The sequence below is a fragment of the Rhopilema esculentum genome, chromosome 4 (assembly GCF_057945365.1).
Source record: "Rhopilema esculentum isolate cy_ngs chromosome 4, ASM5794536v1, whole genome shotgun sequence".
Lineage (NCBI taxonomy): Eukaryota > Metazoa > Cnidaria > Scyphozoa > Rhizostomeae > Rhizostomatidae > Rhopilema > Rhopilema esculentum.
The window spans coordinates 5,120,612-5,139,433 of NC_142818.1; the positions used below are offsets into that span (position 1 = coordinate 5,120,612).

The following is an 18,822-nucleotide window of genomic DNA, read 5'->3' on the forward strand; positions in this document are numbered from 1 at the left end:
ATGCATGGAGCATAAATTGTACCTGTTAAAGAGGCGATCTGCTTTATCGAACCTTCCATTTTGCAGACAAAGCATGTACTCAGGTGCTATATCAAAAAGAAACATATCACCTATTTTAAACTTCTAACTGAATGAGTGATTTGCAGCAATGCAAGTAATATGTGAAGAAAAAATTGCTGACAACTTGTAAGGACAAAGAAAATGGATTAATGAACACCTTAAGAGGGGAAAAAAGGGAAACATAGTGAGACTGCAGAGAGAATGCTGAAAGAGAAACATTCAGAGCTAAAAAATAGCACATGGTGCAAGAAAATATACAAGGTGGGTAACGTGTTCTTTATATTCATTTCAGTTCCATAAAACCTCGATATCCTTCTCCAATCGTCGGTTAAACAGGTAGAGGTTTTGGTACCAGATAAAATTACTAAGCGCGAGACACAACGAGCAAAAAATGAAGAAATCTTTCTTACCGACTCGTACCAAGTAATATAAAACAAAACCAGGCGTGGAATAATGAGATCCGTACAGAAACTTCGGTTCTGGCATTGATTTGCTGCGGGCCTGGACAGAAGAAATATGAAGAATATGCTTATGTTAGAAAATGGGCCCCACAAATTTAAAATCACAGCTATTAGCACGTTATCGTACAAGACGGCGTGAGAAATAGGTTCAGCTAAAGTCATCAACAGAAGAAAATCTGATCTCAAATTTAGTCCCAGGACCAAGGACCCCAGAAAGTATCTGGCTCATTTTCACGCTACCTAGAGCGAGCTTTTGAAAAAAAACTAGAGATACTTCCACACAATAAGCAATAAGAATCATTTTTTTGGAACAATAATAATAAAAACGAGAAGATTGGATACATTGAAAAGCACGATACTATACTCCGTATTTTAGCATTGATTTCTATCTCTAATTCCCTTGGTTTTGTTTTTCGATCAATAATACGAATGCATGAATCATAAAAAGTATTGTTGTTGAAACAAGCTCCCTACCTTTAGTTGCTGCAAGCGGGACTTGTCAATCGCTCCAATTGGTATTGATAAATCTCTAAACGTTTTAGGATCTTCCAAGTCTAGAAAAAAGTTTTTTCATTACGGTTTAACATGAAATGAAAAATATCTTACTAATTTTTAGAACAGAATGAAAAGGTAAATTGTGCAAAGGAAATTAAACACTGTTATCATTATTCACCAATTTACCAAGTCAATCGGATTTAGCAAACCAAGATCAAAGTTCTGTTGTGCAATCGCAACCAACTCGGGTTGAGATGGCCTATCTTGAGTAACAGGTTGGGCCCGGTTGAAATTTTTGGAAGTGTATTGTACATCGGACAAATACGAACTATTTTGCTCCACACATTAAACAATTGCAGATTGACTTTGGGAAGTGAACCGAAGAAAGAAACTAAAAACATGATTTATGCCAGTGAGGCAATAATAGTCAACTGTAAAATTAGAAAAAGGTTTCTAGCAATAATGAGTCAGTTACTAGAATCTGGCACTTTAATGATGACCACTTTTTGTTCTATAGGAGCTCAGTTTTTATCAGAACTAGAAAAGGTAAAATGCTACCTAGTGTTTTTAGTACAAGCTGCGGGACAAAGTTAAGGTATATCTCTCTCAGAATGCCTAAATGAGAACTGAGTTTCATATCAACTACTGAAGTTATCATCTTTATATGGAATCGGAATCGTGAAAATCACAGTTGCAAATTAAAAACGTGTTTTGTTCTATGCACCGAAGCATGTATAGCACTGTCTATAAGCATGGATTACTCTTTACCAGAATTTTCACAGTTTCACAACTAATTAATGAAAGTATATAATGAAAGAATATATGAAAGTATATAACTTAATGAAAGTATATAATGAAATACCTAGATGATCGCTCTCATAATCACGAATCACCCATGGGAAGACAGGATACTGTGTTATGTCATTCAAACTTCGATCAGCTTGGCTAAAAATGTCAAGAAACCTCAATTAAACTACTCCTTTGGGATTAACGTGAAGTTAAAAAATAGATCAATATTAACAACGAGATTGACCAAAGATAGGCAACTTCATAGGAAATTTTAAGATGTCAGTAAAATTCGGCAAACTTCAGGCATCTACTGTATTTGGAAAACTCTGCAGAAATTTATCAGAGTGTAACACACAATATATGAATTCTTTTAGCAAAACATAGCTCAGTATTAGAGAATTTGCTTAAAAGTTGTTAGTTCTTTTCATAGATATATAAAAAATATCAATTAAGTTAAAACATTGCAAATTTTGCATTAACACATATGTCACTCAGGCATCAAAACATTTGCATCGCAAATACCTAAATATCAACTGACAGTTTCCAGAAATTAAAAAAGAGTTAAAATTCTTGCGAAATTGAAAATCTGACAAGGTTTCATTTGACCTTACCTGTTTAGGTACATTAGATAGTCGAAATTCGAAATTGCGCCCGCCTGCCATTTCAGCAACATGTTTTCTTGCTCTGATTCTTCCAATGAAAGATCTTCAAAAATAAAAAAAAACTCCTCTTTCAAAATAATCTTGCATAAGTAGGGTGCAAACAAGAAATATTAATTTGTGGAGGAGTCATTGGTTTAGTGGGGACCATATCTGGAACATTCAATGTTAGGAGCAATCAGGACTCGCTCTATTCATTCATAATCCTTTTTCAGGGTAACTACACTTCAATCAAGTTGGGAGGGAGGCTATGACACTATTACCTGCCATGACTTACACATATGTGGACAGCTGCCCTCCCCCCTGCCCCCCCCCCCCCATACACATACATACATACACATACCTTCTTGCTCAAGCAATCGATTGTAAACAGAATTTCTAATTTCTTCAGATTCAAAAACAAGATATAAAGGACGATTTGATGTTGACGAAGATATCTCCAAACCCTGGAACACAAATGCAAAATAAATAACAAAACGTTCTAATCAATGCCAGTAAAAATTATTTGCTTGTTTTCATGCTGACTATCTGCATATACTGAAAAATTAGCCCAGAAATTTCAACTCAACAAGCCACGTGCTTCTTGATGAAACAACCTTGCCCATTATCTGAGAAAACAGCCCTTAGTTCAGTTCAAATTACCTTCTTCGTTTATCTTGATTGTGTAAATCTTACTATAATACGGTATTTAATTTTGATATACATTTCTCAAAGCAGCCATTTTGAAAGTTTCCGGTTTTTTTTAAAATATTTGTGTCGAAGACTTTGCTTAACATTCACAATCCAAACTCAGTTCTTACTTGTTAGGCCAAGTAAAAGATACATTTTAAATTGATTTGTCAAGAACACTCTGTTCGATTCTTGGCTGATGTCTATGCTAGGCCATCACTCAAATTTCTTTTCCCCTTTTTAATTCGTTTTGCTACTACACTACAGCCATTCGTTCCTTTGGCCATTCTTCAGAAAAGCACCAGGTAATTTTAATTCGCGCCACATTTTTCCACCTACCACATGTCTCAGCAAATATCTTCTTTTTATGACTTTGCTTACATCAGACAATTTTACTTTGATAACTGGTAACTAGAAAAAGAAAACATCACATTGCACAAGTAAACAACGATATTGTTTCGAAAATCATCACTTTTTTCAAATCAAAATTTACACTATTACTGAAAAGAAGTAGGCATCAAACATCTTGTAACTTAATAAAGAATTTACTTTGTACTTGAAAAAATAAACATTGCTAAGATGCTTCGAGCTAAGATGCTTCATCTGGTAACAATAATCACTTCTTCATGAACAAAGTCGCATTTTAAACATGCTAATTTTATTTACCCTTATTCGACGCACAGCACACTAAACTACATTGTTTAAGGAGTAGGCATGTTTAAATAGATTTAATATTATATACTTTGGAAAAGCTCGTAATGATTATTGCTAGAACAGTAGGATATTTCTATGTTTTTTTATTCCTGAAATGTGCAATCTCTACTTTGCTCTCAGTTGGCAAAACAGAATAGAAAGTACTTTGTAACATAAAAATAATTACATACCGGCTCAACGTTATTAAATGGTTGAAAATAAAGTCTTGACGATGTAAGAAGAACTTTTCCAGGATTGCAGACAAGAGGTGTTATCTTCTCCCCTGTAATCAATATATTTGTATCATTATGAATCTCAATTTCTAAATGTTTCAATTCAGGAAATTATCAGCTGAACATTAACAATGTTTAATATAATTACTCAAATCAGTCTAAGTGCAATATTTCAAACCACATTGCGTTAAATATGAATCCTTTTGATTATGATAAGCTGTTACTTATTAAAGATTTTAATGCAAGAGGGTACAGTAACAACAAACAAATACCTGTTACTTCAAGTATGATCTTCTCATAAAGGTCTTCGATCCTGCAAGATTGATATGAATTTGAGGAGATTCAAGCTAAGGACAGAATAAATAAATTTCTAGCAGCCTTTCAGAGTTAAAAATAGGTTTTGCAGCACGTTCATGATCAGGAAAACATTGAGAATTTACCTTACATTGCTGATTTGATATTTAACAATAGGCCTTTCGTGTAGTCAAGTCATTTGGAAAATTGAATGGCCAGCGAAATGGGCTGGGAAATAGTGCCTTTAAGCTTGCATGCTTCAGACACAAAGAAAGCAGTGATACTATAGGAACTCACCAACTTGTATTAAATGCTGTTCTTGCTTGAATTGATTGGACTATTGTTGCAATCTAGTAGGGAGGAGATCAAAATTTCAATTATTATGTGACAATAGTAACTGATATTGAACTAAATGGTGATGGCAAAATACTAAAAAAATTGACCCTCAACTAAATCTGAGAAACAAGATAATGCTTCTTAACACAATTGAGAAAAATTATTTTACAATATGCTGCAAGAAAATGACTGGGAAAATGGACTCTTGTTGCTAATAAATATATATTATAAATAAATCTCATAAGCCACGAGAGATTCCTCTAGCAATATCTAAGTTGCAGAAAGAACTACAACAGTGAGGTATGATTATATGTATTAGCATACCATCGAGGCTTCATCGTGTGGGTTCAATGTAGATGCTCTGTGAAGCTGTGTTAGGTCAAAGCAAAAAAGAAAATAAACAGAGAGAAATGACCCTTATGAACTACAAATATTTATTTCAAAAATGCTTCATGATTTTCTTCAAGCTCTGAGACTAAAAGTCAAAACTTCTAAAAGTAAATTTTTATGGCATCAATGAAATTGAACTTTATTATATGTCTGAGAAGTTACCTAGAAGAAATGCCATAATCAACATATTAAATGACTAAATTAAGTGAATTCGATAGCACTTTTACGGTAACCTTTGGGATGTGAGCCTCTTACATGACTGTCTTAAAGCTATGGTTAGACTGGACACATATTTGAATGCAATACCAACCTGCTCAATTAGTGGCAATGTAGTAGACAGACTCCCAAAATTCAAAGAAAACAAATGCTTTTTCTTCTCCTTTAGACAGAAACAAAGAAAAAAGACATAACAAAAAATACATGAAAAACTAATGTGCAACTATATACTAAAAGATTTTTGACAATAAACAGTGTTCACATTTTCAGCATGAGCCAGATTAAAAGAGGAAACAAAATATGCTTCTTGTATCTGAGTAAAAGCAATTAAACTGATACATACCCTTATATGCTTGTAGGGTCCCAAAAGCCCTGACTCTTTCATCTGAATACACTATGTAAAAAACAAATTTATCAATACTATAAGGCCTAGGTTAGGGCTGAAAAGGGTTGCTAAAGGTTATGCTAATGTTTTCACTGATAGAAAACATACCGGCAAAAACAAATTGGATACTCTCTACAACTAACATATGATCAAGCTTATCGGACTTAGATACTTGGTATTGGGAGTTCTTATCAAAAGGAGAAAAAACAGGCTTTTTGCATATTGTCTGTTTTCTTACCTGTTTTGTCTCTACCATCAGAATATCCCCTTGACTGGCAAGCCTAGACAACAAAATAAAAAGTTTAACATCATCACATTAAGCCTTTAGATAGGGGTTCACTTGCAACATATCAAGAATATTTTGTCAGCCTGTAAATGTTGGAACCTGTTTTCTTTTACACTATCTAGCTAGATTTATATTGCTGAAATTTTTGATGCTCTGAACACTAAAAATGGTAATATATTTTTCTTTTTGTCAAAAGAGCCTTTTTCACACAAATCTAGGCAAGTTTATCAAAGGTATTTAAGGAGAAGAAATAGCTACCTTCTAGCTTGAGATATGTCACAGTTTTATGTTATAAATGTAGTTCAAGGTATAGAATATGTTCAGTTCAGTTTCTTATTAATTGTTCTACAGAATTATTCTTAAACTGGCAGACAATGAATAGATAGATACCTTGACAGCAATGATCCATCCCATTTTCCTATACTGACCAAATCTTTGTACTGAAGCTGTTGAAGATTAGTACAAACTTTTCCAAACACGTTAATGAATAACTATATATATCAAGATTTTAGTAGCATCAAGTTATAGCACATATTGTTTATTCACAAGAATGATAACAAAGACAAAGATGATGGATTTGCAAATTAATGCATTGGTTCAATGAGAAGAGAATATCTATGGACAGAATATAAGAGTCAGGAACATTCATACCTTGAGCATTGGATATGAACTATCAATAGGATCGAAGACCAGTGACTTTGAACATAATTTCAGTCTTCCTTTTTGCTTCCTGCAGAAACATTCAACATTCAGAACACAAAAATAACAATAAAAGTATCTAAGTGTAAATTAAAAAAAATTCTTGTCAATTAGTTCACATGAAAAGGAAAATTGAAAATAATTTAAGGGGAAGAATCCTACTTGTTATCAACAGAAAAATTACAAGCATATTTTCTTCCTGTCTGATTATACTGAAGGAGGATGGTGGAGGGCTGTTGGCATTTTGCCATATTTCTTAGCAGCCTCCAGTTATGAGAAAAACTATCTAGATGGGGCAGAGTTTGAAAACGTGTTTGGATATGTGCATTTTCTCTCTGTTTCAACTGTTGTTCATTTGTAGGGGGTATGCCCTCTGAAGTGGCTTTTTATCAGAAATGTTTTTCATGTTCTCTGATGGATAAGGAAAAATAACTGTAAACATGCCAATGTTATACATATAGAACGCTAGGATGCCAGGATGACTCAATGGTTAGAGGTACTGCCTACAGACCAAAGGGTCTGTGGTTTGAATCCCTGACATGATCAAACTTTCCCTCAGAGTGAGAAGAGTCACCAGCTCTCTGCTATTCCAGAAGTAGGAATCAGGAGATGTGGTTACAATAAGAGGAAGAGCCAGGACACTGCTTGATAAGCATAGCTTTTCAGTGTCCTGAAGAACAACTCCTTGAAAGCTTGGTAGCTAACAATACAATACAATGCAATAGTACATCTACTGATCTTAGAGGATCATTGAAGTGATCAAAGATATGGTAGGCTATATGCAGGGACTTATTTAGGGGGGTGGTGTAGGGGGTGCGACACCCCCAATAGTTCTGTGTCCTTCCATAAATGTTGTTTCATTCGGTAAAATCATTTGTTGGTAGTCAGTAGCAATAAAATGGAACAAAAGATTTTACTTCATTTATTTTTTATCAGTATTTATTTTATCTTCTTATCAGTAGCGCAGCGAGGAGATACTCTCAAATGTATTTTAAACTAATCTCAAGGGCATCGTCGCAAAAATTTTCAGTAATTAGAGCCTTGGTATTCAGTAATTTCCCCCTTTTTTGGGGTTTGTATAGAAAGTCTTTTACGTTGATGAGACATTCCTGATAACATAGAAACTAAAATGCTAAAGCAGTCCAACCCTTAAAAAAACTGGATTCTGAAATGCTTGTCATGGACTTTGCTCCATAGAAAATGGACTTGGTTTAAAACTTTTGAATAGTGTTAATTTTTTTAGATAATTGATTACAACTTTGGAAAATCACTTTTTACACATAGAGATTCCTCGCCTTACACAATTTTAGGATATAAACATGAGTGGAATTGTGAAGGAAATAGACAGTTGTAGAATATGGTCAGCCACCTATGACATTGAATAAAGGGAAATTGCCACGTAAAAATGCCATGGCTTTTTCAAACAAATTTACAAAATGGGTGTTTTCCCAAATTCTTAGGGGTGTGATCAGCAAAAATATTTTTCTCTTTGGCCTACCAATCTTCCAAACCTGGCTATGCCACAGTTAAAAACCAAATTTTAAAAATGGGCGTTTCCATCATTAACCAGTGACCTGAAGGGTGTGGCAGCAAAATTAATGCCTAACACCCCCAATCATTGTTGCTTAAATCCGCCCCTGGCTATATGTACTGCATGCCTTCCCTGAGAAGGCTTGACAGGCATTTAGACCTGGTTTCCATACACTCATTTTACACACTTCTCATATGTACATCCTGGAAGGAGCTATAAACAGAAATGTAAATCACAAGCCGAATAGCTTTCACATATAGTCCAAATTCTACCCTTCTCCATCTATCCACACAAAAACACTGAACTGGGAAACGGTTGAATTGTTGTTATGTTATTTGTTCTTTTTTATTGCACATTACCCTGGGTTTATACCTTGCCTAGCCTTGGCTTACCTTCAGTCAGAGTGATGTTTACATGGAATTCACCTTAGATGGCTCTGGTGCTTCTCTGGCTAGCTCTGGGGTTTTCAACTGATTAGTATTACTATATCTGAATATATAGAAGATCACACCAAAAGTAAGAGCTTATATCTAGCAATAATTTCCTGTTTGTGCAAAACAGAGTCCAGCTTAAACAAGATATGAGAAAATGAAACTAAAAGTCTAGGTTCATGTTACCTTTTAAATGCCTCATCTTCTGACTTCTCAATTGGGTAATAAAAGACACTAAAGTCTTCAAAATATATTTCCCCTGGTGCCAAAACAAGTAAAGTGAATCTAAAATGTAAAATTAATTCATTTATAAAAGGGTTTAAAAGTCAAACCACTTCACATTAAAATAACGCAAAGCGCGGTAAATTAGTAAGACCATTCACTGTGCTGAAAATGACGATGTTGAAGTAGATGACAAATAAGATCCAAAAGTTTCATTCATTAGTAGACTGGGACTTTAACTTGAACCATCAATACGATAATAAGGCAGAAAAATAACAAAGTAGAAAAACGACGTACCTTTCAGTTTTATGGTATGAATGATAATCGTCCGCTCTCCAAAAATAATCCACTGCCATTGTAACAACAAATGGATAAAAGAAGCCAACTTAAATTTACTGTGAAAATTCTTCAACAAATCGTATTCGGCAAAGATTAAGCCTGATCAATTCGAATTCAAAATACCAGTCTACTAGGTATTGCGCCAGGGTTCATCCATCTCCATGGTTTTGTAAAATCTGTTAATCAACAGACTCCATGATATATCCTGTGCTTGTGCACTTTTAGGCTATATCAAGGTATATTTTACCTTCCTTGTTCCCTTATTTCATCCCAGAGTAGTCCAATGTTTTAACTTTTCTGCGGAATATTTTCACTGGCGGGTATTTTCCTTGTCATGGCTCATCGCGACGTTATCCTTTTGAAAGAACCTCGGTTGTGTTTGTAAAGCAATCGACGATGTTCCAAAATGTGCTCTTGTTCGAAAATTGGGCCAACTTTTACTTTCGCAAATGACCTGTATTTTGTATAGAAAAAGGAAAGGAAAACATATAGAGGACCGAAGAATTAGTAGAAAAATATGATAAAAAGTAAAAAGAAGGAAAGTATGGGGGAACGAAGAAAGCAAGAAGGTAGGCACAGATAAAGAAGAAAATATTGTTAATAAGAAAAAGAAGCGGAAGTTACCAGGGGTGTAGAGCAAGGGGAGCTCAGGGGGCTGAAAATTGGCAGATCACTACTTTTGCTATTGTTTTTCGCAACATTTTGGGCAAGAGCCCCCCTTGTTATTTTGATAGCACTACACCACTGGAAGTTACGTGAAAGTCTATATGCAAAGAAGTGAAGAAAGAAGAAAACGAAGAAGGAGAGAATAAGCAGAAAAAGAAAAGAGAAAAGAAAAGGAACACTTTAGAAAATTGAGAAGTTGGAAGGACGAGGATGAAGAAAAGGTAGGCGACACGAATTCAACTGTGAAGAAAAGGTAGGGGAGGAGAGAGGGAAATTGTAAGGGGTGCAAGAAATAAAGATGAAAATAAATGCGAAGAAAAATGAAATAAAACAGTTTTGTAATTTCAGTTGTACATTATCTAGCCTCATATGAATGAGATATTTCATTGATTTGCATGTAAGTTGTAAGTTAAGTTAAGAGAGTCTTTTAGAGGTTTCATTTGGTCTAAATACTAATCGAACTGTTCACCATGCGTTAGTGTTTCCCATCAAGAGGAATAAAAGAAGAGACAGAAAACCACTTTTGTCTTCGGATCTTTGTATGAAAACTGTTGATTACAAAATTAAATAATTTATATTGAAGGCAATATCCATGTATACATATTTACATTAAAATCTGGATCAAGGTCAATATAAACACTACGTGTTAGACACTTAAATCCTCTTTCTACAGATCACTTCATACTATACTTTGATATCTACTTGCAGTCACTAGTGATGCACAGTTCTTAACATACTCAATAACCTACTTAGACAAATACATTGACAGTGAATTAGAAAAAACACTTTAACCATTTGCCTAGCAAGTTTGCTCTGATTTGATCAAAACCCTGTGGCTGCCTAGAACGTATGGACAATGCCTGCCAAAAGTCTTGGAACACTGACGTCAATTTCCAAAGTCAGAATCAATCGTCCCCCTCTCCCCTACAGAATAATGTTGGTTTACTATCAAACGAGTTAGGATTTTAGGAAGCACTTTCTTTTGCTCTTCTTCTATGATATTTTTCTAAATTATCAACAATGTTTTAGGAGGAGGGGGGAGGAAGGAGTGATCTCTTTTCGGGAAAAGAATTAGAGATATCAAGTGCAACGCAAATTGCTGGGTGTTAAAAGTACTTTTGGCAGGCATTGGAGGTACGAATAATCTTTATCATATGGGCAGAATGGGATAAAGCTATCGCCAATTTGTCATGTTATTTTGAACGAGGATGCTACGTCCGATTCATTTGCTTAGTATTTTTGAAAGCTTTCCTTTATCAAAAGCAAATAATGACCGTTAATATAATAAGAACAAATGTATAGGGAAGGGTGCTGTCTCTGCTAATTAATAGAAAGCAGATAAAACCTAAATACAACCACATTGATTGATTAAATTTAACAAACATAAAAATAAAGTCCCTCAAGTGATTTTTTATGATTGAAAAGTATAAAGTCTCCCAAGTGATTGATGACAAAAGTGCTACGTTTCAGTTACTAGTCTGTCAAAAGCAAGAATAGCAGTCCCAAAACTGCCTTATTTTCAATATAGCATTATACCTGTAATTTTCTACATATTACAAAAGGAAGTATTGTGCCTAGAAGTTTCAGCTATCTACAAAAGTTAGATCTTTACAATAGAAAAGGAATGCACGATCAAGGATTAGCACTGCTGGTATGAGTACCGTCCTAAAAATACTTTTGAAAGCCTTTTCTTTTCAGCTTAGGATAATAATGACGTCAACTATTACAGGCATTCATCCAATCGTTTGCAATCATGATAGTTTTGATTCTAAATTCGTTTTCAATGTGGTCAATGCCATCAAGGCAGATGTTTCCTGATCTGAGTTAGCAGGAGAATACTATGGGGTACTGGGTACGTGTCACATAGCCCTGTGTACTGGGTGTTTGGTATCATTTTGTTAGGAATATTACTTTCAATTAATGCATAAAGAACACGAGGTTTGTTTTTACTTTCTGTTTCGTCAGGTCCTAAGTACAATATTATGAGACCTGGTATAAAGTTTTGTAAAATCAGTGGAGATTCTTGTGAGTCTTTAGACAGCATGATATCTGTCCGAGTGTTCCACCTAGGCAGCATGATATCTGTTCGAGTGTTCCACCTTATGGCAAACCAAGATCGCGGTTTCTGTTACTAAAAAATTTTCATTCCAATGATTATGTTTTGTAGCAGTTTCATGTTTGACATTTCTGCAAATGCTCTAAGCCAAATTGCTTCCCCGGCAAATTATACATATGGATGAAGAATTTTATGTTTTTCCCCTAAAGGTACAATGTCGACAACAAGGATCGCTCGGCACTCTGCCATCTTTGCTACGGCACCTTGCAGATTTCATGCATCGTAATCGCCTGCATTTCACACGTCCATTCTGTAAAATAAGTTAAATAGAAATTATTTAATGCGATATATGCGATGCAATCTATCTGTTTTGCTTCTTATTGCTATGCTGTTTAAGGTCATACTAAGTTCTTCATTAGAGACAGGTATAATCACTAAGGAACATAGAGATCAATGCTTGACCTTCTGTTCATTGGTGATTTACAAAGTACATTCAAATACGAAACTGTGTTATAACACAAATTGGGCATGATCGATTATTATCAACTCTGATATCGACGTAATATCAATCTACTATACTATGAGGTACTACAAAATTTTTGCGAGATTGTAATTGCAGAGAAACTACTCAAATTCAAACTAGGGATGCAGTGTGCGTTCTGCACTGGCTAAGAAATATATGCCTTTCGAAGCTAGGCTGAAGACACGAAGCAGATAATAAACAAAACATCTTTGGGCTAACCTTGCATCTGCAAATCACACAACGCAGGATGCCAAATTGAGGTAACACAGGCTTCCAAGATGAACCATGGATATACAAATGTCCACTATAATTGCAACCAGATTCTGCAGGATAATTTATATAGTGAGGAAAAATGTCAATACAGCAATCTTAATGTAATGAACACTCCGATTATGAACTGATTTGGGGGCTGGTTGGGTTACTGCGTGATTCTAACAAAACGTCTTAACATACTATGATTTTCAATGCTAGAAATAGCAATATACTTTCAGCATGACTAAATTATCTTTCGATTTGGCCTTGAGATATGATGACAGCAATTATGGTTTAATATCTGCTCTATCTTGAAAGAATTTTCTTATAACTACTAAGAAAAAATGGTTTCGCTCACTTTTCTTACTTGTCAGTCCATCTGTAGAGTGAATACTAGGTCGTGGTCCTTCAAAGCTCAAACTCTTTTTCACTATTAAAAAGAAGTAGTCATTATTTAGCTCAAATTGAAACTTTAGTTAAGCCCAAGAAGGCCTCAAGCTTTATTTTGTCAAAAATATTAATTTCTCAAGTTTTTTATACATGAAGAATTAAATAAATATTTATCGATTTGGAAAAATATCTAGTAAAGCAGATATGTGATTTAGAGCAAGAAATTTCACTTAGTATCAAATAAAGTTGATGCTCTTTGCGGACATTGTTCCTAAAGTTTGCACTCTGTGTGAAAATTTCCAACGCTGCTTTCGTAATTTTCAAGGCCTTAGTTACATCTCCGTTGTAAGTGTCAAATAAACCAACGTAACATTCATTAGCAAATGATGAGCAAAATCGGCTAACTGTTCGATTATAACTTAGTAATGGTAACCTGGGCCAGAAGCACAGAATCTTTCTCACTTGTATTCCATGTAAAAAGAATTGATCTTAACTTAACAGCTTTGATAGCAATATATCAAAGCTCTGGGTAGGATTTTTCAGGAAAAATGTGCCAAGATACATCTTCTATTTGTGCATTGTTACATTATAAAATGTTGGTGCTAATTTCGTGCGTAAAAATAGAGTTACAGGTTCTGGGAGTCCAAAAATAGTTCGACATGAAGTTCAATACCGTTTGAAGGAAAAAAATGTAGGAGGAATTTGAATCTAGATAATTGAAAACAATGAAAACGAGAGCGCATTTAACAATACCACTGGCACTATTGGCACAAGTGACTAGAGCTCTTGTCTGACTCAGGGAGATGCTCTTTAGTGGCAGATGTTCTCAAGTAGAGGCTGCGAAACCCTGGGTACCAGAGACTCATAAATTTGAATGCGGATTTAGAAGATAAGATTTCCGCACCCGAAATATTGTGGCTCTGGTACCCAGAGTAAGACTTCAGTGGATTAGGGAATAGGGGCACAAGCAATTCCAACAACTTTTAGACTTACGTGGACATACTGGACAGCATGATCCAGGAACCTTTTCAGGTGAATGGCAGTCTAACTTAGGACAAACAACAGTCGTGCATTTGTAATTTCCTGGAGCGCCCTACGATCAAAAAACAGGTTAGAAGGCTGCATACGGGTAGTGCCACGGAACATATTTGCAAGCATTTTCTGCCCACTTCATTTCAGATAGATTTTCAATTCATCGAAATCAAACAACAAATTTTCAGCGATCTTCTAGAAATTTCAAAGCTAAATGACTTAGAAATAGGGTATGGACATATCATAGTAAATCTATGAATAATCAAAAAACATAAATACACTGTTAGCTAGGCATATTAGAAGCCATGACATGTTAAGTTTTCATACGAAAGATGTTACCTTGCATATGCATACAATGCATTTTATCATGCCAAAAGGCTGGATACTCGGGTGCCATGCCTCTCCAATTGCACGTATTTCATTTCGAGATGGCATGCCAACTACACAAGCTGGAAAGAGGTAGACAAAGATTCATAAGATGTTGTTGTATACTCAACATGAAGGCAGTCGATAGATACAAGTGGCTTAAGCCACCTGTCAATCAAAATTAGCCAATGAAAAATGGTATCACGCTCACTGATTGGCCAATTAATGACTGACAGATGGATTTAGCCCCTTTAGAATCTGTAGAAAGTCCCTAAATACTGATTTTCATTCATTTGCAAGGCTGATTAGTGACAATTTTGATGTGTTTAGCGACTTGCCCAGATAAGGATTTTCTCTTGTTGATATTAATAGCGAAAATCTTTTAACAAATTCTACTCAGTCATTGCCAAAATAGATATAGCTAGCTGTTAGTTCACCACCTAATCGGAAAGAGAATTTGTAGTTCAAATTGATCGAATTATTTCTTAGAGTGTGATACGAATGTAATCAACAAATCGATTGCCTTTTCTCTCTACGACAATATAAGAGACTCTAGAGACTCTATTGTGCACTTAGTGAACGCTACCTACATTTTTTTGAAAGGTTATAGAAATATAAAGTAGGCAATAATTTTCAGTAGATGACTCCTGATTATCCTACACTGGTTTGAAACTTTCCAATGAATATCAAAATCTTTCGAGGAACCTATCCAGATGCCTTTAAATCTGAATCAGCTACATCAAGCTTTAACCCTAATACTATCCATTTCAATTGGTTGCCAACCCAAATATAGAATATGATGTGACACAAAATGTAGTTTCTCATTTGCAAAATCTTGTGTCCAAAACATTTTGTTCTGTTGTTGAAAAGCTAATCAACGATGATTTTGCAACTGACGCTCTTAGGCCAGTCAATTAGTAAAAAGTAATAGGAACATCATACGCACCTTTCCTCGGATCTAAAGCTCTGCCATTTGGAGGACCTGAATTTACAAAGAAAGTACATCTTTTAGCAAAGTGATCTGATAATTGTTATTCGAAACACAAAACTTGAGATTCAGAAGATCTCTACATGGCTCTTAAAAATAGTATTCCAGTGTACGGGGCCTAAAGCAGTGTACGATTGATTTGAGGGAAAATTTAGTTAATAAACAGCAAAGCTGTAGAATGCACTTTGAAGAACACAAACTCACTTACTTGTGCAAACCGGACAGCAGTGTTCGCGCACTTTTACAGGATTGGGACACAGGGGCATTGGACAGTTGATATGCTTGCAAGTCACAAGTCTTTTCTGTAATAAAGTTTAAAAAATGATTGCAATATAGAGATAAGAAGCTAAGTTTTCATAGACAAGTAGAAATATGGTTATAAGCATACAATCAACGCGCTATGCCAATCTTCTATCTTTCAACTCACAAAGCTAAATAATTTGTTAATGTTTACAAAACATTCGAGTAGCTACGGGTAAAGTATATCTCACAGTTTACGTCCAAATAATAACGCGATTTATAAAAGTCAGATATGGCAGTGAAGAACCTTTGGTCATATTTTCGCTTTAAGAAAATAATTTTTTTCAGATATTCACTTTTAGTTCTTTCAGGAGCAACACTTTATATTGACTTTTGACTGCACGAGATTCATGTTCAAAATTTCATTAATACGCTTAGAATTATCCTCATTGACTCATACTTTGACCGCATTTTTTACTTTAAAAACGAAATCAACTTTGAAATTAACTTACATTGCACGTGCATTTTTTGCAGTATATCTTTGTGACCCTGTCGTTCTCAAGTGGATGCCATTCGGCTTCATCGTCATAAAAGCGACCTTGGTGCAAGCAGACTCCAGCATTCAGGTCCGATCCAGCCAACGATCTCTGCAGGTAATCTTGGCTCTTTTTGTTCAGGATTTTTGCACATTTATTGCTTGATAACGTTACGTGGCCTTTCAACTCGTGTGTTGTGAACCGGTGTGTTTGTATCTGAATATGCGCCATTCCAGAGGCAACACCAATGAGAAAATCATTCGAAGGGTTGACCAAACTTCCTCGAGCCTGCAATTTTAAGCAATATTGTCATCAGAATTATATTAAGGGAGAGGCAAGGTGCTTTCATTTTTTCATGTGATTCAGCAGTATATAAATGGTATTCCCTTTAATATATAGCTGGTAAATATATCAATGTGGAACTTCTTTACCGATAACAACACCAAAATTAATTCATGTATCTACATACAACCATTCTTTTATGTTGTAGCCTGAAAACCAGGCCATTGTTCTAAAGGAATAGGTTTAGAATAAATGGGTTGATTAACAGGCTATTTTCATTTTTCATTATAACAAAAGCTTTTTCTTCAGCAATTTAAAATTTGCCCAGTCATATACTGATTAAGCATAACCAATGTACCTACACAGTGTAGTAATCTTCTACTTACAATGAAATTTTCGTTGAAAGCCTCCAGCTTCACTTCGCCCAATTCCCCCTTTCCTTTGTTGAAAACTAAATCCAATTTCAAAAGGGCATTCATGCTTTTATATGCTGTGGACGAATCAGCATACCCATTTATAAATATGACGTAGTTGATGTTGCATTGAGGGTCAGCAGTTAAAAGGGCTACCGCGGCTGTCTTTGCATTCGCTCTTGAGTCGACGTCATGAATTGAGACGATCGACGCTTTAAAAGGAAACGAAATTAGTATTTCAACCTCGATTGATGAACAATGTTGTTTCTGTGAGTTTAGTGTTTAGTGTTTATGTGATTCAGCTTCAAATGGAAACAGTATTACTCTGAATCAATGTTTTTCATTGCTTCTTTTAACTTGATAAAAAATAGATTGAAGTTCTGAAATCTTCTCTAAAAATTTCTAAAAACACCTGAAATCTCTATCTTAATAAATCTAATACATTTATAAATTTCTAATAATAATCTAATAAATTTATAAATCTTTATAAATCTAATACGGGTTAGAGGCTTCGAGACCTTTTCAATATGGGTATATGATTAACCTTATCTATGCTTCATTTATGGCAAATCTTTTATATTAATTAGTGTTCAAAACAATCTGTGATCTACAAACCTCTTTAGCTGCTTGCAACTTAAGATGTTTTCATTCAAGAGCTACCGAACTAACTTGTAAATGCTGTCATGAAGATATTATTTATCATGAAGATATGCTATCATGTTATACCAAAACATTCATTGTTTACATCATTAACTAAATTGTTAACTGATTCACTTTCTCAATACCTTTGTCATAATCAGCATTACTCATGTAAAGAGACTTCTGTACTCTTCCTCTCATGTCGTCCTTTGCCTTTATATGTGCTGCAACTTTAATGAATAGCTTTCCTTTGAAAACCATGGCTATTGCAGTAGCAGTGGGTTTCTCCCACACACCCGTAGCCTAAAGAAAATAATCATCTTATTTTTAATATTTTCAACTCAGTCAGCTATCAACAGCCCTTTTGCTAAACTTGGACAATTATGTTGAAAGACTTAAAAAAGTTGTGACTATCATATCTTTGCTCTTTTCTTACAAAGCCGTCATCTACATAGTTTTGTCCGAGGGGTAATTCAGTCTTACAATAAATGTACGAGATTTGCACAAAAATAAATGAATTTTTCAAGGATTTCCACTAAAAAGTGTATGATATTTTCATGGAGCTGATTCGCCCCTAGGTTTTGCCATCCAAATGCAAGGAAAATTTGTCCAGTACAGCATCTTTTGAAAATTTTGTGGGAGGTGCAAAGACTAATAAGACTTGCATATTCCTGATTGTATAAATTTTTTTAAAGGGAAGGGATTAAGATAAGAAGGATGTTGTGCCTTAATTTGATGGCATCAAAATACCTTAGAGACCTTAAAAAGATACTATAAAAGCTATTTTTGCAACCTCGTTGAAAAATCCACTCTTTCTATTATCGACATATAAAAGATGTAGTTTTAAAAAAGCTTGTTTTACTTGAAAATTGTCTTCCTCTGGCTCCCTCTTGATCGTTGCCAGCTTCTTCAAAACGAAGTCGTTGCTGTCAACAATATTAATATCCATTTTGTGTGCTTTTGGTATTCCTCTGCCAGACACCTGTAAAAGCATGATCGCTTTCCGTTACATATTTACTTAACAAATACAGTTATGTTGGTTTCTTTTTCAAGAATCTTCCTTCTACTTATTTCCAAAGCAAATGTTGGTACTAGAGACCACAAAAATACTTCAAGGCAAAATGCAAGTAGAAAAGTTTCAAAACCACGGGCAAAGAAAAAAAGAGACGAGTTTGGCCAATATTACTAGAATATCACATCACTCTTAACAGCACCGTGCTATATCCTACACCCTAGGTGATTTCCTGATTT

General features: G+C 34.9%; 2 protein-coding genes across 2 annotated transcripts in view; both read right to left on the reverse strand.

Moving 5' to 3' along the window:
- LOC135691195 (protein FAN) overlaps positions 1-9,533 on the reverse strand; it is a 22,298-nt gene extending 12,765 nt beyond the window's left edge. The window contains exons 1-18 of the mRNA XM_065208985.2: positions 9,147-9,533; positions 8,814-8,912; positions 6,618-6,696; positions 6,357-6,412; positions 5,919-5,961; positions 5,639-5,689; positions 5,390-5,458; positions 5,014-5,058; positions 4,651-4,703; positions 4,332-4,372; positions 4,018-4,109; positions 3,473-3,544; positions 2,808-2,910; positions 2,417-2,510; positions 1,879-1,961; positions 996-1,075; positions 471-561; positions 23-86 (exon numbers count right to left, since the gene is read on the reverse strand). Of these exons, the coding sequence (XP_065065057.2) occupies positions 23-86; positions 471-561; positions 996-1,075; positions 1,879-1,961; positions 2,417-2,510; positions 2,808-2,910; positions 3,473-3,544; positions 4,018-4,109; positions 4,332-4,372; positions 4,651-4,703; positions 5,014-5,058; positions 5,390-5,458; positions 5,639-5,689; positions 5,919-5,961; positions 6,357-6,412; positions 6,618-6,696; positions 8,814-8,912; positions 9,147-9,205 (1,274 nt within the window). The 5' untranslated portion in view covers positions 9,206-9,533. The remainder of the gene's footprint in view (positions 1-22; positions 87-470; positions 562-995; positions 1,076-1,878; positions 1,962-2,416; positions 2,511-2,807; positions 2,911-3,472; positions 3,545-4,017; positions 4,110-4,331; positions 4,373-4,650; positions 4,704-5,013; positions 5,059-5,389; positions 5,459-5,638; positions 5,690-5,918; positions 5,962-6,356; positions 6,413-6,617; positions 6,697-8,813; positions 8,913-9,146) is intronic.
- A 107-nt stretch (positions 9,534-9,640) lies between these two features.
- The window catches only part of LOC135691196 (chordin), a 31,616-nt gene continuing 22,434 nt past the window's right edge, over positions 9,641-18,822 (reverse strand). Inside the window, exons 11-21 of the mRNA XM_065208986.2 lie at positions 18,434-18,553; positions 17,718-17,874; positions 16,906-17,144; positions 16,214-16,525; positions 15,670-15,763; positions 15,420-15,455; positions 14,447-14,556; positions 14,069-14,168; positions 13,044-13,115; positions 12,653-12,756; positions 9,641-12,220 (exon numbers count right to left, since the gene is read on the reverse strand). Of these exons, the coding sequence (XP_065065058.2) occupies positions 12,101-12,220; positions 12,653-12,756; positions 13,044-13,115; positions 14,069-14,168; positions 14,447-14,556; positions 15,420-15,455; positions 15,670-15,763; positions 16,214-16,525; positions 16,906-17,144; positions 17,718-17,874; positions 18,434-18,553 (1,464 nt within the window). The 3' untranslated portion in view covers positions 9,641-12,100. The remainder of the gene's footprint in view (positions 12,221-12,652; positions 12,757-13,043; positions 13,116-14,068; positions 14,169-14,446; positions 14,557-15,419; positions 15,456-15,669; positions 15,764-16,213; positions 16,526-16,905; positions 17,145-17,717; positions 17,875-18,433; positions 18,554-18,822) is intronic.